General features: G+C 43.0%; 1 protein-coding gene across 6 annotated transcripts in view; it reads left to right on the top strand.

Moving 5' to 3' along the window:
• Positions 1-25,053, top strand: part of DDR2 (discoidin domain receptor tyrosine kinase 2) — a 440,458-nt gene that overhangs the window by 301,856 nt on the left and 113,549 nt on the right. For all 6 annotated transcript variants that reach the window (XR_011850418.1, XM_072128535.1, XM_072128532.1 and 3 more), the window contains 5 exons: positions 1,316-1,499; positions 10,582-10,825; positions 11,371-11,433; positions 14,720-14,850; positions 20,781-20,979. Coding sequence is in view for 5 of the 6 variants with exons in the window: in XM_072128535.1 (XP_071984636.1) it covers positions 1,316-1,499; positions 10,582-10,825; positions 11,371-11,433; positions 14,720-14,850; positions 20,781-20,979 (821 nt within the window). In the remaining variant the exon portion in view is untranslated. The remainder of the gene's footprint in view (positions 1-1,315; positions 1,500-10,581; positions 10,826-11,370; positions 11,434-14,719; positions 14,851-20,780; positions 20,980-25,053) is intronic.

The following is a 25,053-nucleotide window of genomic DNA, read 5'->3' as shown; positions in this document are numbered from 1 at the left end:
GTGGAACTCGGCCCATCTGTCGCCGCCATGCTGGAGACCTGAAGTTGCAATCATAGCAGCGCAATATGAATGCCCCATACTGTCGCTCTTAATCATGGAAGTCGTCTCCATGGCTGCCTCCACACGTCGTCCCCTTATCAAAAGAGCTGTGTCAGGCTCATTTTTCGGGTGTTTCACCAGATACGTTATGGAACTTGGTCACTATGTTCGCCACCATGCTGTGTTATCGACTAAATATACCGTCAACCTTTTGTTCACATAGGAAATCATTTCACCTCCTTTGGTGAAACCTGAGTCCATTTAGGGTATGTTGCCATGAGACTCTCTAGCCTGCCACTGCTGCCGCTGCCTCTGCATGCCGTCCCCTATAGTGTCAGGGTCAATTATTGGATGTTTTAGATGCTATCTAGCCTCATTCGGTCACTCTGTCATGGCCATGCTGTTGCCCATAATTTTGGCATAATGGTGCGATTAAGCAGCCTCAGAGGCATCCATGCATGCTGCCCCTGCTGTTTCCTGTCCATTTCCGTGGTGTTTCCATCCTTTTCTGAGGTTCCCAGGTGTTTGGCCAAGCTTCCCTGTGCAGAGCCTTGGTCCCCTTGAAAAATGCTCGAGTCTCCCATTGACTCCCGTTATTCGAGACGAGCACTCGAGCATCGGGAAAAGTTTGTCTCGAATAACGAGTACCCGAGCATTTTAGTGCCTGCTCATCTCTAATTATGATGCATCCTGCTGCCCTCCCTAGCAGACGGAGGCTGCCATTAGGACAGACTGAAAGAGTGAGAAACAGGAAGTTGTGTAGAGATGCAAAGTGCAGCATGGGTGAACAGGGAAAGGCTGAAGCTCTCACAGGAGGCAAAGAAACAGATACATATACATGCCGAGACATGTCCAATGGAAGAGAATTATTTAAAAGTGGCCAACCCCTTTAATAATAGAATGGAGAAGAGAAAGTTAGTGGAAGACCAGTTAGTAGGGAGTTACAGTAGTCTATGGCTATGGCTCTTGAAAGGCATTGACAAAATAAAATAAAAGAAAATTGCTTTATAACTTGAGGCCAAAAAGTTCAAGGACATGCATCATTCTTAATAGAGGTACATTTCTCACCCTACCGCACAGGCCGCCATTATAATATCATGGCAGACAATTAACAAAAATGGTGCTATTTTTTGTTATCTTACCCTAGTTAGCTATTCCATAGTGATTTCATTAATAATATTAATCTTTTTTTTTACAACTTCTGCAAACTTGAAAAATTATTTTATTTTAAAGCTGTTGCATAATATTCAAAAATTTATTTTTGTATCTATTTTAGCATGACGGAAGGACTCGGCCAACTGACTGATGGGGTATCAGGGCTGGATGATTTCACTCTGACTCATGAATATCACATGTGGCCTGGATATGATTATGTTGGTTGGAGCAATGAAAGCTTCCATAATGGATATGTGGAAATTATGTTTGAATTTGACCGAATAAGAAATTTCACAACAATGAAGGTATCTTTCAAGGCTTAACATATATTATTAAATTATTTATTGGTGAAATTGTATTATTTACAATTTCTGTTGTAATGAATATGAAGACTGATCTTTAAACAACGGACGAGTAGCTGTGTCAAACAATGATGAGTGTGGCATAAGAAAATAAATAGTGATATCAATCCTCCAATTCTGTTCTAGATACAGTAACTCAGTCCCTTTAGGTTACCACAGCATACAGACACATATTGTAGTCATTGGATTTCGAGACCTCACTAATTTGTTAGATTTCCCACTTTATAGGAAACAATGGCAGCTTCCCCTGGCCAATGCTTACTGGTCCTCAGTAACAAGTCGGAAATAGGAGTAAAAATGCATCAATTCTTTACTGGATTTTTATTTTTTTTTGGTGTTCAACCTATAGCCTTATGAACCTGTTATCTTTATTTTATGGGTCAGTACAATTTTGGGGATACCATATATATATGTATATATACACTCACCGGCCACTTTATTAGGTACACCATGCTAGTAACAGGTTGGACCCCTTTTTGCCTTCAGAACTGCCTCAATTCTTCGTGGCATAGATTCAACAAGGTGTTGGAAGCATTCCTCAGAGATTTTGGTCCATATTGACATGATGGCATCACACAGTTGCCGCAGATTTGTCGGCTGCACATCCATGATGCGAATCTCCCTTTCCACCACATCCCAAAGATGCTCTATTGGATTGAGATCTGGTGACTGTGGAGGCCATTTGAGTACAGTGAACTCATTGTCATGTTCAAGAAACCAGTCTGAGATGATTCCAGCTTTATGACATGGCGCATTATCCTGCTGAAAGTAGCCATCAGATGTTGGGTACATTGTGGTCATAAAGGGATGTACATGGTCAGCAACAATACTCAGGTAGGCTGTGGCATTGCAACGATGCTCAATTGGTACCAAGGGGCCCAAAGAGTGCCAAGAAAATATTCCCCACACCATGACACCACCACCACCAGCCTGAACCGTTGATACAAGGCAGGATGGATCCATGCTTATATGTTGTTGACGCCAAATTCTGACCCTACCATCCGAATGTCGCAGCAGAAATCGAGACTCATCAGACCAGGCAACATTTTTCCAATCTTCTACTGTCCAATTTCGATGAGCTTGTGCAAATTGTAGCCTCAGTTTCCTGTTCTTAGCTGAAAGGAGTGGCACCCGGTGTGGTCTTCTGCTGCTGTAGCCCATCTGCCTCAAAGTTCGACGTACTGTGCGTTCAGAGATGCTCTTCTGCCTACCTTGGTTGTAACGGGTAACGATTTGAGTCACTGTTGCCTTTCTATCAGCTCGAACCAGTCTGCCCATTCTCCTCTGACCTCTGGCATCAACAAGGCATTTCCGCCAACAGAACTGCCGCTCACTGGATGTTTTTTCTTTTTCGGACCATTCTCTGTAAACCCTAGAGATGGTTGTGCGTGAAAATCCCAGTAGATCAGCAGTTTCAGAAATACTCAGACTAGCCCTTCTGGCACCAACAACCATGCCACGTTCAAAGGCACTCAAATCACCTTTCTTCCCCATACTGATGCTCGGTTTGAACTGCAGGAGATTGTCTTGACCATGTCTACATGCCTAAATGCACTGATGTGATTGGCTGATTAGAAATTAAGTGTTAACGATCAGTTGGACAGGTGTACCTAATAAAGTGGCCGGTGAGTGTATATATATATATATATATATATATATATATATATATATATATATATATACATTTATATATAAGGGGTGTGAGACACTGAAGGGGTTAACTATGGATGGGTGGTATGTTTCCCCTAGGTTTTCCTATTATGCAAGGCCTTAGTGCTGAGGTTGTGGTGTCCAGCACCTTGGACACAGGTGATGGGAGCAGCCCAATCAGGCTGCATAAAGCCGCTGAGCAGAGCTGAGAGCGTTGTCTCTCTGACAGGAGGCTGGAGAGCACGCAGACTTGACCTCTGTGCCTGGAGCAGCAAAGTATATTTGTTAGTGGTGAGTCAGAGAACCATTGTATAGTTAGCACCCTGACGGGTTGGATATTATTTTGTTTTGTTTCCTGAATGTGAAGGCTCTTTTATTTTGTTCCTGCTGCAATAAACGCAGGTGAGACCTGTTTTGGACTGTTCCTTGGTGTCCCTGTCTTGAACTGCATCACAGCACCCCGCTACCACGGTCTCTACTGGGCCAAATCTCCCACATATGGTGCTTCGGATTGCGGGCAGTTTAAAAAGACACACACCTGAAAGGCTCGCTACATCCTGCAACATTGCATGGCCTGGGTGAAAGCAGCAGGCAAATTGCAGGATACAGCCAAGATGGAGGACTTTATTAAATACCTGCAAGAGGAGGCCAGAGCTAATCGGCAGCAGTCCCGAGCCATGTTCGAGCTGATGATGGAAAAGTTTTCTGGCGTTATGGCAGCACCGCAAGCGACGACTACTGAGGAGTCCCATACTGGTTTGCAAGGGTGCCCGGTTGTCCAGCGTTCCGCATGGGCTGCAGTACAAAAGGCGTATCTCACTGTGTTCGAGCGAGTAGCTGAGCGAGAGGAGTTACCAGCTGAGCAGTGGGCAGATGTCCTGGCACCGTTCCTGACAGGCGAATCGCAGAAGGCTGACTACGACCTGAGTGAAACGGAGGCCAGTGAGTACCCCCAGCTAAAGGCGGAGATTCTGGCTCGTCTTGGGGTCACCGTTCAAGTTCGTTCCAGCCGGGTCCACCAGTGGGCTTACTCAGAAAAACTACCCCCACGCTCCCAAATGCATGACCTGATCCATCCAGAGGACTGCACCCCAGCACAGATGGTAGAGAGAGTGGTTCTCGACAAGTTCACCCGTTCTCTGCCCTCTCAGCTCCAGTGGTGGGTTGGACAGGCCGGTCCCACAAAAGCTGAGGAACTAGTGTCCCTAGTAGAGAGATATCGGGCTACGGAGGATCTTCTACTTACCTCTCCCACACGAAGCAGTGCCAGTGACAGGGTCACCAAACCATCTGGTAAGACTGCTACTGCGGAAAAGGGGAGACAGGTCAGGTTGGGAGGGGGTTCATTGGGGGGGCGTGGATACACAGAAACCCAATGAGGCTCGTGACAGAGGTTATAGCCGTATCCAGTGCTGGCGATGCCATGAAATGGGCCATATTGCTGCCAACTGTCCCCTGTCAGTGGAGCCAATGGACTGCAACCAGACCCAGCGAGTGTCACTGTTTGCCCGGCCGGTTCTGGCAGCCGAGTCGGTCACGGATGCAGAACCCCAAGTGTGTATGGTCACAATCGGGGGTCACACGGTGGAAGCCTTGCTAGACTCAGGGAGTCTGGTCACCCTGGTGCGGGGAACTTTGGTTGAACCTGGACTATACAGTGGGCGGAAAGTGGGAGTGTTGTGTATACATGGGGACACTCGCGAATATCCCACTGCTGTCATCAACCTACATACCCCTTGTGGTACTATTACCCATGAAGTGGGGGTGGTGGGGACCCTGTTTCATGAGGCTATTATCGGCAGAGACTTACTGGTGTTTTGGGACCTCTGGAGACAAAGACCCACCTCAGGTGCTGTTGCAGATAATGGACATCAGGTGTGTCCGGCCTTGGCCCCTGAACCCTTTGAGGCCAATGTACCCACACCAGCAGTAGGGGTGACACCATGTGATGAATTCTCTCCCCTAGAGGTCCTAGCTGGTGAGGTCGAGGGCCACGAGGAGGTGGCCGACATGCCGGACCTTGAGATTTCCCGTGAAAATTTTGGGGCTGCACAGCTACAGGACCCTACCTTATTTAAAGCACGGGAGAATGTTAAAGTGATAAATGGGGTACTCCAAATACCAGGGGCTGACAAAATATACCCCCGAATGGTGATTGTTGGGGAACTGTTGTACAGGGTTGACCAGGTATGGGGTGAGGAGGTTGAGCAACTTGTAGTACCCCAATCTCACCGTAGTCTGGTGCTAGATTTGGCAAATAAACGTGTGCTGTGAGGGCACTTAGGTGCTGAGAAGACCCGAGAGAGGATCCTGCAGAGATTTTTCTGGCCCGGGGTGTGGGAGGAGGTAAACCGGTATTGTAGCTCCTGCCCTGAGTGCCAACTTACTGCCCCGGTGTCCCACTTCAGGAGTCCTCTGGTACCATTACCAATCATAGAGGTGCCGTTTGAACGGATTGCAATGGATTTGGTTGGCCCCATAGTCAAGTCCACAAGGGGGCACCAGTACATCCTGGTTATCCTGGACTACGCTATGCGGTATCCAGAGGCAATCCCGTTAAGGAATATCTCCTCCAAAAACATTGCTAGGGAGCTGTTCCAGGTGTTCTCCCGTACAGGCCTCCCCAAGGAAATCTTGACTGACCAGGGAACCCCATTCATGTCTAGAGTAATGAAGGAGATGTGTAAATTACTCCAGGTTAAACAGCTCCGCACCTCTGTATATCATCCTCAGACAGATGGCCTGGTCGAGAGGTTTAACAAGACCTTGAAGGGGATGATAAAGAGGGTGGTCAGCAAAGATGGGAAGGACTGGGATTGTTTGTTGCCTTATTTGATGTTTGCCATACGTGAAGTTCCCCAGTCCTCCACGGGTTTCTCACCCTTTGAGCTGTTATATGGCCGTTCCCCACGTGGGCTTTTGGATGTAGCTAAGGAGACCTGGGAACAGGAGAGGACCCCCCACCGTAGTGTGATTGAATACGTCTCCCCTATGCAGGACCGCATAGCGGCGGTAATGCCCCTGGTAAAGGAGCACATGACAAGGGCACAAGAGGCCCAGTCTAGGGTCCACAATAGATCAGCCAGACTCAGGACCTTTAACCCAGACGACAGAGTGCTAGTTCTGGTGCCCACCGTTGAGAGTAAGTTCTTGGCAAAATGGCAAGGTCCATATGAGGTCATGGAGAAAGTGGGGGAGGTTAACTACAAGGTATCTCATCCGGGGAGGAGGAAACCCGAACAGATATACCACGTGAACCTCCTAAAGCCATGGAGGGAAAGAGAGTCCCTGATGGCCGTGGGAGTAGAAAAAGCGTCTGTCTCCAAGAAGCTGACACCGGAGGTAGGTGTACCCGATGCCAAGGTGCCTGAAGTACGGATCTCGGAGTCCCTCTCCAGGGCCCTGATTCAGGAAGCGAAGGAGTTTGTGCTCCAAAACGTTGATGTGTTCTCTAAGTTACCGGGTCGTACTTCGGTCATCAAGCATGACATCATAACCGAACCCCACATCCGGGTACACCAAAAACCCTACCGGGTCCCTGAAGCGCGCCGGCTTGCCATATCCGAAGAAGTCAGGCAGATGTTAGACCTGAGGGTTATCGAGGAGTCTAAAAGTGACTGGTCGAGTCCTATTGTGTTGATTCCCAACCTGATGGTTCCCTACTGTCTGCAATGACTTTAGGAAGTTAAACGAGGTGTCCAAATTTGATTCTTATCCTATGCCCAGAGTTGACGAGTTGATAGAACGACTTGGACAGGCTAGGTTCTTCTCCACCCTTGACCTGACGAAAGGGTATTGGCAGGTACCCCTTACTGACAGGGCCAAAGAGAAGACCGCTTTTGTTACTCCTGATGGGCTTTTTCAGTATGTGGTACTCCCCTTTGGGCTACATGTGGCTCCCGCCACATTCCAGAGGTTAATGGATCTCGTGCTAAAGCCTCACCGGAGATATGCCTCGGCCTACCTGGATGACATCATAGTCTATAGTAACGATTGGGAGAGTCATCTAGCCAAGGTACAAGCAGTGGTAGACTCCCTCAGGGCAGCAGGGTTGACAGCGAACCCCCAAAAATGTGCACTTGGTCTGGAAGAGGCCCGTTACCTGGGGTACCGTATTGGGCGAGGTGTCATCAAACCCCAAGTAAATAAAGTGGAGGCGATACAGAAGTGGCCACGACCTATGAGCAAGAAGCACCTAGGCATAGTGGGCTATTATCGCCGATTTATTCCCGATTTTGCGACAATAGCGGCACCCCTGACTGACCTGACCAAGGGTAGCAGGTCGGTAATGGTAAAGTGGAGTGAAGAGGCTGAGGGGGCGTTTCAGCGACTTAAGACGGTTTTTAGCGAGGGACCGGTACTGATCACCCCTAACTTCACCAAGACCTTTATTGTGCAGACTGATGCTTTTGACGTGGGCTTAGGGGCTGTCCTGTCCCAAGTAGTGGAGGGTGAGGAACATCCCGTGACATTCCTGAGCCGCAAGCTCACACTCCCTGAGAAGAACTATAGCATAGTTGAGAGGGAGTGCTTGGCGATTAAATGGGCTCTGGAATCCCTGAGATATTACTTGATAGGGCAACAGTTTACACTAGTGACCGATCACTCTCCCCTCACCTGGATGAGTCAGGCCAAAGAGAGGAACGCCAGGGTCACAAGGTGGTTCCTAATGTTGCAGAATTTCAAGTTCACGGTAGAACATCGAGCAGGAAAGCTGCATGGGAATGCCGATGCCCTGTCTCGGACCCACTGTCTGATGGCCAAAAGTGTTCGCCCCCACAGGGTCAAACAGAGGGGGAGGGTATGTGAGACACTGAAGGGGTTAACTGTGGATGGGCGGTATGTTTCCCCTAGGTTTTCCTATTATGCAAGGCCTTAGTGCTGAGGTTGTGGTGTCCAGCACCTTGGACACAGGTGATGGGAGCAGCCCAATCAGGCTGCATAAAGCCGCTGAGCAGAGCTGAGAGTGTTGTCTCTCTGACAGGAGGCTGGAGAGCACGCAGACTTGACCTCTGTGCCTGGAGCAGCAAAGTATTTTTGTTAGTGGTGAGTCAGAGAACCATTGTATAGTTGGCACCCTGACGGGTAGGAAATTATTTTGTTTTGTTGCCTGAATGTGAAGGCTCTTTTATTTTGTTCCTGCTGCAATAAACGCAGGCGAGACCTGTTTTGGACTGTTCCTTGGTGTCCCTGTCTTGAACTGCATCACAGCACCCCGCTACCACGGTCTCTACTGGGCCAAATCTCCCACAGGGGATATATATGGGGATACCATCTATATATACAGTGTGTAAATATATATATGGAATCGAGAAGTAGAAACAGAGACTGCACGGGAGCTAGCACCAAGATCAGACGGCACAGCACAATAGAGATGACGGATGAGTACGGAGGCATATACTGTCACCGTGGTTGTGCTCAAACTTGGCACAAGTGTCAGAAGTAGAATCCACAAGAAAGTGAGCCCTGAGAAAGCGCCAGGTGGCGTGAAAAAAATATTTTTTTTATATATATTATGTTTTTTGATCACTTTTTATTGCATTTTATATGGTATAACAAATAAATAATAAGTCATAATAAGTAAATAATACTTTATCTGTACTGTTTTAAATAGATTTGTCACTCAACAATGTGGTCTTGTAAAATATAGTCCCATATCCAAAACATGGACTCTTGACTGCTGTCAATGAGTAAAAGGCAGTGCATCATAGGGATTTCACACTGTTCAGTATTCTACATCACTACAGGGATAGAAAAAATAAAATTAGAAATAGTAATAATACTTAGTAGTATAGAGAAGAGTACAGCCTTTAAAGATCTTCCTAGAATTGACCAATATGTTACCAAAAATATATATTTTTTTAATGGAACTGTTGTTTCAGGACTTTTATGGTTAAGTTGCCATAGCTGTAAATGATAATAACTTTATTCTGGGCAAGAGTAGGGAGGCCAGTATATACTGTATGTGCAGCTGTAAATGCTGCATTGTGAAGCTAGAATCTACAGCACTCTCTGTATGTGTTTTTGCGCTTGTGTGTCTCTTCTCTCCAAAGACTTTAAAAGTTAGCACTTACCGATCCATAATATCCTGAAAGTCTATCATGGCACAACATTTAAATATAATTTATGATTTTCTATTCCCATAATAACTGGAATTCAACCATAATCCTATACCTAGCCTTGAATCATGTTTACAGGAAATCTACCATTAAAATAAATCATGACAAACCAGGGGCACTTAAATATTCAGGCACTGTGACACTGTGGTAGTCTTCTAATATTTGATATCCATAGCCTCCTTCCTTTGAAAATCAACTTTAAAAATTATGCTAATGAACCAGACAGGGTCTGAAGGGTTTTACCAGACTGCTCTGACTTCACAATTTGTTACACTGTCTCATTCTCCCACCTGCTCCCTCAGCACTTCACCCCTCCCACTGCCTGAGGTAATCTCAATGCAGCAGGGGAAGATTCAGCACACAGTAAGAGGAAAAGTGTGTACTGTAACAGCCTATGAATCTGCAGCACACAGTGCTGAAACTTCCTTTGCTACAGTGAGATTACATCCGGCAGAGGGAGGGGTGAAGTGCTGAGGGCACAGGCAGGAGGGTGAGACAGTATAACAGCCTGTGAAGTCAGAGCAGTCTAGACGTCTGGTAAAGCCCCCCAGAGCCCTTCATGGTCATTAGCATAATTGTAAAAGCTAAGTTTAGAAGGAAGGAGGCCATGGATAACAAATATAAGATTACCAAAGTCAGTGTTTGAATCTATGAGTAAGTGTCTCTGTTTTACTATGCTTGACGAAGGCTCAGCCCGAGCCGAAACGTGCGTCGGGGCAGGTGGTCTTCCCAGGCAGTGGAACGTAATAACAAACAATAGGTAAGAACTGGCAGCTTGATTTCAGGGTCCCTGGTATGTAAGATTACAATCTAGGGGCCATTTACGTACTGTGTGCACTTGCATGGACCACGAACTACCCCTACAGGTACTAATCCTGCTGGTTACCAGCTGCCACATTTTACACATATAGACAACAACCCCACTCTGCCTGGCGCAAGACTGCCCTTTTTCTGTTTCTGTACTCCACCACCTTGTATTGTACTGTATCCTGTGGATATCCTCCACGGTGAGGCCACACTTGCTATTTCCATGGTTTTTTATTGTGTTTTTTAACTGCATTATGTATTTGCATAACAATAAAGCATTTGATATTTTATACTGTGCATTGTATTAGTGCCCTCTTTTTCCCTTCCCGTGTGGAGGGGTACTTTGGTTTTCTTTTGCTTGATTTGATGGTAGGTTTGCTTTAAGAAAAATATAACATCTATTCAAATATATATTCACCAATTAAAACCATTGTTCTTGACCTTTTCAGGTTCATTGTAATAACATGTTCTCAAAAGGTGTGAAAATCTTCAAGGAAGTGCAGTGTTTCTTTAGATCGGAAGCAAATGAATGGGAAGCAAATTCTGTCATTTCAGTCTTGATAATGGATGATGCTAACCCCAGTGCCCGCTATGTCACTGTGCAACTTCATAATCGTATGGCCAGAGCTATCAAGTGCCAATATTATTTTGCTGACTCTTGGATGATGATTAGTGAGATCACCTTCCAGTCTGGTAAGTGATGAGTGGATTTTGCTATAGGAATCTACTAGATAGTAATAAATGTACAGGCGGTCCCCTACTTAAGGACACCCGACTTACAGACAACCCATAGTTACAGACGGACCCCTCTGCCCCATGTGACCTCTGGTGAAGCTCTCTGGATGCTTTACTATAGTCCCAGACTGCAATGATCAGCTGTAAGATGTCTGTAATGAAGCTTTATTGATAATTCTTGGTCCAATTACACCCAAAATTTTGAAACTCCAATTGTCACTGGGGCAAAAGAAAAAAAATTGTCTAAAACTTTTATTATAAAATATACAGTTTCGACTTACATACAAATTCAACTTAAGAACAAACCTCCAGACCCTATCTTGTATGTAACCCGGGGACTGCCTGTACATTGTTTTCATCATTCATATTTTACTTTCATATTCCCCAGCTGGGAATACAATGCCACTTTAAAAAAAAATGCTAAAAATAAAATAAAATAGTTTTCTTTTCTTCAAAATAATATTTTATCATGTTTGACCAATATGTTTCTTCAATGTCAACAGATGCTGCCATGTACAACAATTCATTAACTCCTCCACGGCCGGCTAGTGTTCCAACTACATATGGTATGTAGCTATAAATAATTGTTTTCTCGAAATTGGCAAGAAAAAGTGAAGATTGCTGGGAAAAGAAAAAAAATCCATTGATAGGTCACCTTTATGGAAAATAATTATTAGTTTAATTAAACATTATCTAATTTTTTTATGAATCTCTTATATTATTGAATAATGCAAACTCTACTGTGCCACTGAGTGACTGGGAGCAGACTGTTAGCTCCATGCACATGTACACTCACCGGCCACTTTATTAGGTACACCTGTCCAACTGCTCGTTAACACTTAATTTCTAATCAGCCAATCACATGGTCGCAACTCAGTGCATTTAGGCATGTAGACATGGTCAAGACAATCTCCTGCAGTTCAAACCGAGCCTCAGTATGGGGAAGAAAGGTGATTTGAGTGCCTTTGAACGTGGCATGGTTGTTGGTGCCAGAAGGGCTGGTCTGAGTATTTCAGAAACTGCTGATCTACTGGGATTTTCACGCACAACCATCTCTAGGGTTTACAGAGAATGGTCTGAAAAAGAAAAAACATCCAGTGAGCGGCAGTTCTGTGGACGGAAATGCCTTGTTGATGCCAGAGGTCAGAGGAGAATGGGCAGACTGGTTCGAGCTGATAGAAAGACAACAGTGACTCAAATCGCCACCCGTTACAACCAAGGTAGGCAGAAGAGCATCTCTGAACGTACAGTACGTCGAACTTTGAGGCAGATGGGCTACAGCAGCAGAAGACCACACCGGGTCTTTCAGCTAAGAACAGGAAACTGAGGCTACAATTTGCACAAGCTCATCGAAATTGGACAGTAGAAGATTGGAAAAACGTTGCCTGGTCTGATGAGTCTCGATTTCTGCTGCGACATTCGAATGGTAGGGTCAGAATTTGGCATCAACAACATGAAAGCATGGATCCATCCTGCCTTGTATCAACTGTTCAGGCTGGTGGTGGTGGTGTCATGGTGTGGGGAATATTTTCTTGGCACTCTTTGGGCCCCTTGGTACCAATTGAGCATCGTTGCAATGCCACAGCCTACCTGAGTATTGTTGCTGACCATGTCCATCCCTTTATGACCACAATGTACCCAACATCTGATGGCTGCTTTCAGCAGGATAATGCGCCATGTCATAAAGCTGGAATCATCTCAGACTGGTTTCTTGAACATGACAATGAGTTGTACTGTACTCAAATGGCCTCCACAGTCACCAGATCTCAATCCAATAGAGCATCTTTGGGATGTGGTGGAAAGGGAGATTCGCATCATGGATGTGCAGCCGACAAATCTGCGGCAACTGTGTAATGCCATCATGTCAATATGAACCAAAATCTCTAAGGAATGCTTCCAGCACCTTGTTGAATCTATGCCACGAAGAATTGAGGCAGTTCTGAAGGCAAAAGGGGGTCCAACCCGTTACTAGCATGGTGTACCTAATAAAGTGGCCGGTGAGTGTATATTGTGGACTTGTGCTAGCCATTGTTTTTGCAGCCATTTTTTTGCAGCTAGCAAATAACCTCATGTCTTTCTGTGGGCTCATGTCCACAGCCCTATTTTCGGTCCCATAAGCGAGTTGCCTGAGCATGTCATACATCTGGCTCAGGCAGTCTATGCTGATGATACACGAGACCACTGGCCTATTTTTTGTGTTTCCAGAGCACACAATGTTGGTGTTACTTTTGGGGCCCAAGAAAAAGGTTCTGAGTTATGAGTTATGTGCACCAGCTTCAGCAGGATAAAATTGAAGAAATACGCCAAAAGAGTGGCAATTTGAATGAAATAATATTTTTGATGATCAGCTGGAGTGACTGGAGGGGATAGGAATAGCAAGTCCCACTACCAGCCTACTTGCCATTCCCTAAAAAATCCAGTCCAGTGCACAGCACATAAACAATGCTCAGCAAACATAGCTGCTTGCTGAGAAGAAAGCATTGCGGATTTTCTCATCTCACCCATTTGATCCATTATCTGACTAATCATCTTCTCCAAACCAGAGGGTTTGTGGCCATCATGCAGTGTACCCTTGACAGAACATCAGCAATTCCTAGTAAATTCCCTGGTCTGTGTTGTACGGTGAAAACTACATTTTGTAAGGACAGAAACCAACTGGTAACCCTGGCATTTCTATACTTATTTATTTTCATCCACGTCAGAGGGGCATGGTCAGTTACCAATTTAAACTATCTGCCTAGCAGGTAATATTTCAGGGCATAATTTTTTAAAGCAAGGGACAGTTTCTTGCTCAAGTACATCACTGGATGCTCCTCACCATTTACAGCCTGGGACAGCAGTGCACCATAACTCTTCATTGACCTAGCCGTCCAGCCAAACAAAACAATCATGGGAGAAGAGCCCTGTTGAGGGAGGTAAAGAAGAACCCCACGATCACTGTGGCTAACCTCCAGAGATGCAGTAGGGAGATGTGAGAAAGTTCCACAACATCAAATATCAATACAGCCCTTCACCAATTGAGGCTTTATGGCAGAGTGTGCCGATGGAAGCCTGGATGTGCAAGACTCATGAAAGCCTGCATACAATTTACCAAGGAACACATGAAGGACTCCTTGCCTATGAGAAATAAGATTCTCTGGTCTGATTAGACAAAGATTGAACTTTAGTGTTAGTTCTAAGCGCTACGAGTGGACAAAACGATTCACTGCTCATCACCTGCCGATACAACCCCAATTGTGAAACATAGTGGGGGCAAAATCACGCTATGGGGGTGTTTTTCAGCTGCAGGGATAGGACAACTGAGGTTTTTTCTGTCAAAAAAAATGTAAAAAAGAACTTTTTTGAATTTACCAATTGGCTGCGATGAAACAAGTTGTGAAAAATTTAAAGATGTCTGAATACTATCCGTACATATTGTATCAGAAGTTTTCTGAACCTGGACAATCCCTTTAAGATAGTTAATCTTGTTAAATGTGACTGCGGTGAATATATTCTTCATTATATAATATGTTCTTATGCAGTAGCATGGTCTTTATGGATAAAGCTTCTAGGAATGACAAGTAGTTTTTGCTAGAGTAGGGAAGGGATTTTAACAGATTTCAAAGTTAAATGTTGAAGTCTCTACTGTTGCTTGCGAATGCACTCTTGGCTTTGACACTCGAACAGTGGCATCAAATGATTGATTATGATCTAAAAGTTATTACTATATCCAGTATTCTACAATTATAGGCAATCTGCTAGTGTGATTTGTATATGCACTCATACCATAATTTTATTAAACAATATTTATTAAAATACTTCCTTTAACCAATAAAGTATAGTAACTACTGTTACTGATTTTCCTCTTTTTAGACCCCACCCTAAAAATTGATGACAGCAATACACGCCTTCTGATTGGTTGCTTAGTTGCCATCATCTTTATACTAGTGGCAATTATTGTGATTATCCTGTGGCGGCAGTTTTGGCAGAAGATGCTAGAGAAGGTACACTTTAACTAGAACTACTAACACTATAAATGCATTGTTCATGTGATTTTGCTAAACGTAAAGAACTTGTCACTGGATCACAAAAGCAGACCTCTAAATAGAAGTTATGTTTTACTAAGTTATGGCACCTACTTAGTGTATTTGCAGCATAATCCATTACAGGTCAATTAAGGCTGTCGTGTAGGCGTGTGGAGACTTATAGCCATGAACGCTCCACTAGGGCATTCTAGTAAAATATGCCAATACGTTTTCAAGGATGGAATAAGGAAAACAACACCTTATTTAGCTACCTTGTAAGGATTCCACATAATGTCATAAGGCCTATTGTAGGTCATGCTTAATGTCAAGGGAGCTGCCTTACAAGGTAGCTAAAAGATGTGTGGTTTTCCTTATCCCAATCTGGAAAACTTATTTGCATATTTTCCCAGAACCCCCTATTGGAGCTTCCATGTCTATAAGTCTCCACTCGTCTACACGGCGGCCTTACTAGGCAAGAAGAACCCTCTGCTTTTGACAGACAAAATGCCTCTGTTGGCTGTGGAAGCCCAAAAGCGGTGGCAAACCAAAGTCAGCATGGAGGATAAAAAAGAGCAACAGAAATGGAGGTCAAGAAAAAAGCCATAGTCAAAATGGAAGTAGTCAGCAGGCAGCAATGTTGTAAAAGCAGAATACTCTTGCAGGATTTGGAAACCTTGATTGCTTAGGTACTACTACATTCCATAACTTGGGAATTAGCTGGAAAGGAAAAACGTTTATGGCACACTCCCTATGGTCCACAGAGAGGAGAGAGGATATATACACCCTTAACTCATCATGTAACAGTATATAGATGACAGCAGACTATTGCGGGTGCTTTACTCTCTACTTTAGGGGGTTACTTTGGAATAACTTGCTTTAACTCAAAAAACTAATTAGGGTTGATTAACCCTTACAGGACTATTTTCTTTTTTTTTCTTTTGAATACTAAAAGCCTTAACTTTAACATTTTTTACGCATGTTGCTCGTTGTGGGCTGGGTTTTTGCAAACTGAGGTGTACCTTTTTGTTGGTGCCTATAATTTATTGTTTGAATTTTATTATGGTAACTCTTTCTGAAGAGTGAAAAAACCCTCATTTTTGCATTTACTATCGTAGGGCATAGATAACAAGTCATCATTTCTTTGCATGCCAATACGATTTGGACATTACCTAATTTTTACACAATACTATATATATATTTTTTTTAATTTTATTTGTCATTTTAGTTGGTACGGTTGGGATTTGAGCCACTTTTTGATCACCCTTTGTAATATTTAATGCTGGAAACCAGGTGACAAAAACACTGTATTTCTGTGCATTTTATTTAATTTGTTAGGACTTTATTTTTACAGTGTTCACAAAAGTAAATATGAAGGAATTTTTTTTTATTTTTTATTCTAATAAAATTACATAATAAAATGGGGAAAAAAAATGTATTTTGTATTTATTTATTTTTGTCCAAGGAGGGGACTAGAAGGTGCGCACTTTCAACACACTGCAATACAATGCTATTGCAGAGTGCTCAGCAAATGTAAATACTTCTGTGTAAAAACTACAAAAGTGCTTAAGGAATGATATCTTTATTGGCTAACTAGAAGAATTATATTTGTTGCAAGCTTTCAGGGCACACAGGCCCCTTCTTTAGGCATGGATATACATGAAGCCCTGAGAGAAAAACACAACATTTGAGGGATGTTACACTAAGATAATTAGTACATATGGTGAGATTCTATTAAGATAAGCTGGGGCAATAAAACTGGAGGGGTTGTGGGGTGGCCTAGGATGGGGTCTGGAGTCAGTCTCTTGTGGGGTTTGAAGTGAGTCCATGTAATGAGCCATAAACCCAGATGCAATATTGAGGCCTTGTGTCAGTGACTGAAAGGTCATCATTAGCTTGAACTCCCGGGTTTTCTTTTCTCTGCTATCCTTTCAGTAGTAGGACCTTTAAATCTTTCTCGCTGTGGCCTGGTCTAGAAAAGTGTTTTCCCACAGGTGTGCCCATCCCCTCGCTTATGGTGTGTCTGAAAGAATTCATCCTGCTCTGTAGTTTTTGTTGAGTCTCCCCAATGTATATATTAGTTTTGCCACAGCTCATGCACAGTATCATGAACACAACATTGGAGGATCTACAGGAGAATGTGTCAAGGATTTTGTAGTCCTGTTGTGTACAACATGGCCACAGGTTCTGTGCAGGATGTTGGAGTAGAGGGATTCAACATCCATAGTTGCCAATATTGTGCCATCTGGCAGTGGACCCAGGTTGGAAAGTTTGCGGAGGATGTTGGTGGTGTCTTGAACATAGCTAGGTGTCTCCTTCACTAAAGCGATACTAAAGAGATACCTTCAGTTAGATTTCCAACACCAGAAATGATTGGTCTCCCAGGATTGCCATCTTTATGTACTTTCGGTAGCATGTAGAATGTATCTATTCTGGAAGTGTTTGGTATTAGGTCCAGTAGAGAGTCAGATATTGGGTCAAATCCATTAATGATCTCAGTATGTTCTCTAGTATATTGTACAGTGGGATCTTCCCTCAATTATGTGTAGTATCTTTCATCAGAAAGTTGTCTGTTTGCTTCCTGAATGTAATCTGAATTGTTGATAATTACCATAGATCCACCTTTGTCTGCTGGTTTGATTACATTATCTTTGTTGAATTTTTAAGGTTGCATGGCTTTCCTTTCTTTTATGCTTAGTTTGACCATGACATTGTGATTTCTGTCTAACAACTCCGATTTCACTTTTTTTCTGAAACGATTTACCGTATTTTTGGACTACAAGGTGCAACAATAATCCTTTGATTTTCTCAGAAATCAAAGGTGAGGCTTATAGTCCAGTGCGCCTTATATATGAACCGTACTTACAGACAACAGCTGCCTTGAACTGTGCACAGGTCTTCCACCTGCTGGTCATTCATACTTATAATTAGGTGTGTCTTATAATCCGGTGCCCCTTATATATGAACCTAGACGTTTTAGCAGGCATTTATTGCGCCTTATACTCCAGTGCGCCTTATACTCCAGTGCGCCTTATAGTCCGAAAAATACTGTATGTAGCAATTCAAGGTTGTGTGGTCCAATTAGATTTTTTCTTCTTTCTTGATGTTTCTTGTTCTAGACCCGGTTGTGATGTGGTCTCGCTTTTGTCATAAAAGAAATCTTTCAGTCGTAATCTTCAAAAAAATTATTCTACATCGCTGCAAAATTGAACCTTGTCATGTGGTTTTGTGGGACAAAATGTTGGTCCTTTATATAAAACATTTATCTCTGCAGTGCTTGGTTTATACTGAGAGAATTTTACAACAGGGGATGATGCATGAAAGCAGTGATGTTGACTTTTCTTTCCTTGTTCTTTGAGACCTGCTTTCATCCTTAACCTGTTTTTAGTTTGTTGATAATAAGGTGATCTTGTAAATTGTTGAAAAAGTTCTCCAATGTATTTATAGCCAATTTCCACCCCGTTCCTTGAATTGTGTCCATCATAGAATTAATTTAATTTTGTAGATTTCTTTTCTTGTCGTAGAAAAATCCAATAAGGTAATTCCGTAGTTGTTCAGATGATCCATTGCAAGCTTTCTGTGAAAAGTTAGTGTTGTAAGTATATTGAGTTGGATTTTTGATCATCAGACCTTTGGGGATAACATTCTCCTTTTACATCTGGATAGAAGTGATGTCCATGTTCAGTTGTGCCAGTTTCTTCAGTTGGTTCTTAAGATCCATTTGTGTTCAGTAGATCGGGGTATCCTCCATTGTCATAGTACCTTGAGAAAATTGTAGAAGTACTGTGTTATCCAGGAAAAAAAATCAAAAATCTGATGTAAATACTTTTGTGTAAAAACTATAAAAGTGCTTAAGGAATGATACCTTTATTGGCTAACTAGAAAAATTATATTTGTTGAGAGAAAAACACAACATTTGAGGGATGTTACACAATAAGATAATTAGTACATATGGCGAGACTCCATTAAGATAAGCTGGGGGTAATAAAACTGGAGGTTATGTTACACAGAGAAGGGTGATGGGGGGTGGCCTAGGATGGCAGGGGTCTGGATTGTCTCTTGTGTGGTTTGAAGTGAGTCCATCACAAGAAAAAAAAGTTTTGTACCGTGTTAGCCAGCTGAAGAAATTCCTGTTGCTTTTGATAAGTCAAAAGCTTTTGAAGGTCACTTTATTTGACCTATCAAAATCAACAGGAAAGTGAGTCCATGTAATAAGCCAGGTGCAATATTGAGACCTTGGGGCACATTTACTAAAGGTCCCGCGGACGAATTTTCGTCGGGTTTCCCGACTTTTTACCGTTTTGCCCTGAATTGCCCCAGGTTTTTGGCGCACGCAATCGGATTGTGGCGCATCAGCTTGCATGCAACACATATCAGGGGGCGTGGACTTCGGACAACCGGACTGAATTTAAAAACGAAATTGCAAGATCAGCACTCACATGCACCAGGAAAAAGAAGGTGAACTCCGGCGGACCTCAGCGGGGGAAGCAACACATGCAGGAAATTGGACGCACGATCTTAGGGAATCGTGGCAGCTCCAAATCCTCATCGGACATTCTGGATCGGCGGTGTCAACGGGACGTGTAAGTAAATGTGCCCCCTTGTGTCAGCTTGAACTCCCAGGTTTTTCTTTCTCTACTATCCTTAAAGGGCATCTACATCAGGATGAAGGGCTGTATGTAAATGAGCCTGAGGGGCTCCAATCTCTATAGGTGTTATTGGAGCCTGAGGCCCCTCCAGCTCATTTGCATACAGTCTTTCTTCTTGGTGGTAGATGTCCTTTAAAGTCGCTTGTATGCCCTTAAAGCTTGCAACAAATATAATTTTTCTAGTTAGCCAATAACATTGTTTGATAAGAAAAAACAAATGCACAAGAAGCTAAAACCAGAGCAGATTCTGCCTGAGGGGCCACAAACCAGAACACATCCTTCATTTTAGTTGCAGATTTTCCTTATAAACAACTTCCAGATTCTTGGTACCTTAAATACAAAGTCATAACTAAAAACATGCCTTACAATACCTTGCTTTTCACACACAGTAAAACATCAGTTGACGGCTTATGATCTGTGCATCTAGCATTAATATGGATGAATCATTTAAAAGTGAAGTAAGAATATATCACCTAACTTCATTTTTTATATTTTGTGGTGCTATTCCTATACCTACTATTACTGTATTTACCTGGTAGAACAGGAAAAAACATCTGCTTTCTTGTATACTGGCAATCCCCAGGTACAAACAAAATAGGTTCCATAGGTTTGTTCTTATGTTGAATTTGTATGTAAATCGAAAATGTATATTTTATAATTGTAGTTCCAGACAAAACATTTTTTTGCCCCAGTGACAATTGGAGTTTTAATTTAATTTTTTTGCTGTAATGAGGCCAAGGATTATCAATAAACCTTCATCACAGACACCTTACAGCAGATCATTGCAGCTTTCCCAAGCTGCAATGATCTGCTGTAAGGTGTCTGTGATGAAGGTAAAGTAAAGAACCCAGAGAGCTTCTCCAGAGGTCAGTCGGTAGAGGGGTCCGTCTTTAACTAGGGGTCGTCTGTAAGTTGGGTGTCCTTAAGTAGGGGACCAACTGTACTTCTGCTTTCAAGTGTCATTGTGGGTAATTGATCTGAAGGGGCATTAGGCTTGGCAGTCATCCATTCTAATGACCAGATTCAGTCTGTAAGCATTTGTTCAAGTGTCTACCAGGTCAGCACTGGTCAGATCTGGTGGAGTATTTACCCATGTGCCTTCATGATATTAACCAAGGCATCATCCTCTGCTTCCACTGTCTTCCTGAACCAGCACCAAAGTTTCAAAGCATGATTTCAATCTAAGAACATATTACATAAGTGGCACACCAAAAAAAAAAAAATCCTGATGTATGTCTTTTTTTCTTCCCTTCTTATTTTAAGGCATCCAGAAGGATGTTGGATGAAGAGCTTACTGTCAGCCTCTCTATCCCAAGTGATTCAAATACATTTAATGCAAATCGGAGGCATGAATCCATGTCAACTAGTGAACATGAATCAAACTCCACCTATGATAGGATATTTCCTCTGGGGCCTGACTACCAGGAGCTCACAGCAAAAGCAGTAGTAGAAGAAGAAGCTGGTATGTTTTTTTTAACAGATGAATACTTAAATATCTTATGGAATTTTAACCTAAATACGTAAGTGAAAAGGATTCAGTAGCAATTAATTTAGCGTTCAATACTGTATAATCACAGTGAGAGATAATGACAAATTAGTCGCTTTAAAATGGACCTGTCATAACTTTAAACTTGGAAATTATACTAAAGCGCAACTATTGTTTTTTTTCACAAATCAATAGCCTTTGTCATGTAAAACAACTTTGCCTATTAGGCCTATTACATGTCTATTACATGTCTAGTTAATCTGATTGGCTGATGAAAGTTCCAGACTAGATCTGAGGATGTTGTATATCTGGGCTATTCCAAGATATTTGACACAGTGCCGCATAAAAGGTTGGTACATAAAATGAGACTGCTGGGACTAGGGGAAAATCTGTGCATTTGGGTAAGTAATTGGCTTAGTGACAGATAAACATTGGGTCATCATTAACCCCTTAACTTCGAAGCCACTTTTCAACTTCCTGACACGGTCCATTTTTTCCAATCTGCCCTGTGTGACTATAAGTGGTTATAATTATAATCCAAGTGATTTTGAAATTGTTTTCTTGTGACACTTTGTACTTCATGTTAGTTTAAAAATGTTGGTGGTATGTGCTGCGTTTATTTATAAAAAAAAACAGATAGTTGGTGAAAATTTTGAAAAAGTCTGGATTTTTGAAATTGAAAATTTCCTACTTTTTCCATACGTAGTCATAACAGCAAAAAAACTTGATAACTAACATTAACCGAATGTCTGCTTTATGTATCCATGTTCCATGTTTTTGCATTCTCTCATTTTTGTAAGATGTTATGGGGCTTTGAACTTTAGGTACGATTTCTCAAATGTTCATAAAAAACGCAAAATCACGCTTTTGCAGGACCTGCTTAGATTTCAAGTCACTTTAAGAGGCCTAAATAAAAGTAAAACCCCATAAATTACCCCATTATAAAAACTACACCCCTTAATGTATGTAAAACAACTTTCATGAACGTTGTTAATCCTTTAATTATGTTACAGGTGATAAAACAAGATCGGATGCAATTTTGAAATTTAAGTTTTTGGGCTAACTGAATGTGTTTTTTAAAAAAATGGAGGAAATTTGCTTACCGAAATTTCCATTTCTTTTAGTCCGTGAGGCAGCACACATATGGGATTTATCCCCTAGGTACAACTCAGAAGAGAACAGGTTAACAAGCAGTAGTAGACAATTAACAATTAGTGTCTTGGCTGACTCCACCTATATAAGGCCGGAGCACACACACAACCCTTGTATGGTATATAGCAGTGATGGCGAACCTTTTAAAGCCTGAGTGCCCAAACTTCAACCAAAAGCCACTTATTCATTGCAAAGTGCCAGCACAGCAATTTAAGCAGTAATTTATTTCTCCTTGTTCTTTGACAACTTCAATTGTTCAGCCTCCTAAAGACAACAACGCAGTTGAAAGGAGGAGGGCAAATTCGCCTATCATTGTAGGAAGATTCTGTAGGAAGATTCTTTGAGTCCTGTCTGGTGAACTTCATGCTGGGGTGATGGCCCGGGTGCCCACACAGAGGGCTCCAAGTGCCACCTCTGGCACCAGTGCCATAGGTTTGCCACCACTGGTATATAGCAATAACGTTTCATCATTTAAGGGTGGGAAAGCTGTGCTGCCTCACGGACTAAAAGAAATGGAAATTTCGGTAAGCAAATTTCCTCCTTCTTTTGCGTCCGTTCGGCAGCACACATATGGGATGTAGCAAGCAGTACTTATGGGGAGGGATCTTAGTCGCCTGCTGAAGCACCGCCTTGTGTAAGACTGAAGCCTTAGGAGGCAGAGAAGTCCATCCTGCAGAGATTTATAGACAAGGATGGAGAGGACCACGTGGCTGCTCTGTAGAACTGATAGACGTGGCAGAGCTCAGCTAAAGAAGCTGATGTAGAGTTGGCTCTCAGATGGTCTGGAGCTTCATGACCAGAGAGCATCTCATGGAGTCCATGATCCATGTGGACAATTTGCCCCCTCATAAAAATTATTTGAAAATGTATTGTTTAAAAGAATTGTTCTGAAGACTGTAGAAATGGTTGGATGAAGGCTGAGCAGGAAAGTAACATGATGCTTTCTGGTAGGAATCCTTGAAGGACATTGCTTGGAGATCTGCAGTCCTCCTGGACGATGTCGTGGCCATCAAGCATGAACATGATCGGCTGCTTTTGAGAATTCTTCTGGCCTTAGGCTTTTAGTGCAGCGAGAAGATATATCCTTTGTGAGTAGGCGCCCTGGACCTCCACTCAGCGCTGGCCGGGATGTGTCATGTGACGTCACATGTCTTCATGCAGGAAGAAGATAGGACGGCCCGCTGCCTGGTCACACAGGTGGAGCCAGGTGCGGCAGGCTTAGGGACGGGCAGCCCCCTCAGCACTGCGGCTGCAGCAGCTATGGTCAATAGGGCCAGGCCCGCCTAGGTACACGACATGCATAATTTATGATTCAGTCGTAGGTCCTGGGCTGGCCATTAGCATCACTGCTACGGTTGGTACAGCGATAGTAACGCCACTGATAGCGAGTATTCTGGATATCAGAAATATGACTAAGGACATCAAGTGTCAACAGCTGAAGATTCGCCTCTGCTTAGTGCAGGGTTTTGCACTCTCTTGTAAGTTGGAGACTTCAGGAACCTTTTTATAGTGAATGACTTATGTAGGCAGCAGCACATTGTGATAGACGTGTTAGAATAATAACATAGAAGTATTGCAACACTGGTCTGATTGGCTCACAGCCCCCGATGAATAGAGGACAATATCTTCTCTTGAGTGTTCCATGACTTATGATCATCATCTCCTACATGGGACCCCAGCCTCAGAAAGACGTATCCCTCTGGCTAATGTGCAAGGATGAAGAATCCAGAATTTTCTTGCCATAAATTATTGCGACTGGTTCCTTCACTTCAGATATGGGCTCTGCTCATTGCACTACATCTATGGTGCCAGGCATTCGGCCAGTGCTCTTGTCACTCACTAACTTTTGTTAGCTGAAGTCAGGGGAAATATTTCCAAAAATACATTTCTAGACTCTCATTACTCTTCTTCAGATTTGAAGTTGAAGATTCAGAAGTTCCATGGAAATAACCAGTCCTCCAGGTATGGAACCTTTAAGGACGTGACTAGCAATGCAGTGGGCTGGAGTCTGAAGCGCTATCCCGATGTGGAGGCAGGATGGGAAGATGAAGATCTGATAGGACAGTTGATGCCGCGCAGTGATACCTCTGAGGCAGAGATACACAAATAGCAGATTGCTGGTCAGGATCTGTCAGGTGGGAAGGTTACAGAGTCTATACTTATGTATTGTGGAGGACACCAGGCGTCTGATAAAGACTTTGGCCAATCTAAAGAGAAGGACCTCCTTCTTATTGTTGATACTCCACCAGGCCAGATGCACTAACTCCCACGGTTTTGAGTTAAGTGGCTTTTTACCTACTCATGGAAGGTGTTGCCTGTGTCTGAACCGACCCTGTGTAACAAGTCGATGTGATGGAATGATAAACTCATCCTGCTCTTCCTGGATTTTTGAGTCTTTAGATCTTGAAAATTCAAATAATCCTTTTGGTGGAGCGTCCTTATTCCAGAGCCTTGTTCATACAGCTCTTCTTGTCATGACCAAAACAACCAGGACTTCAGAGGAATCCTTAATGCTGGTAATACAAGCATCAGATAGCTATTGTGACAGGTCACATGGCCAGTGGTGGCACAGATTTCATCCCTTGGTCACTGGACCTCTAATGCCGTTATCAGGTGTGGTCCATCCACACTGAAGATATATAGACAGGACTGGGTCAGTAGGGAAGACGTCATCATCAGTGACTGGAAAGTAGAATCATCCTTTCCCTGTTGTTTCCCTTCAGGATCTTTAGTGGATTCCACTGGTGGTTACATTCTCCTTCCTCAGAAGGAAGATCTGGTCTGGGTCATCAGATTTAATCTCTGAGATTTAATATTCCTATAAACTAGAATCTGTAATAGAGGATGATGTCTGGAGATCTAGAAGAAAAGGAGATGATCCATGATAAGAAGGCTTGG

Source organism: Engystomops pustulosus, chromosome 10, assembly GCF_040894005.1.
Source record: "Engystomops pustulosus chromosome 10, aEngPut4.maternal, whole genome shotgun sequence".
NCBI lineage: Eukaryota > Metazoa > Chordata > Amphibia > Anura > Leptodactylidae > Engystomops > Engystomops pustulosus.
The sequence above is the reverse complement of the archived record's forward strand: the minus strand, read 5'-3'. Positions and strand labels throughout refer to the sequence as shown.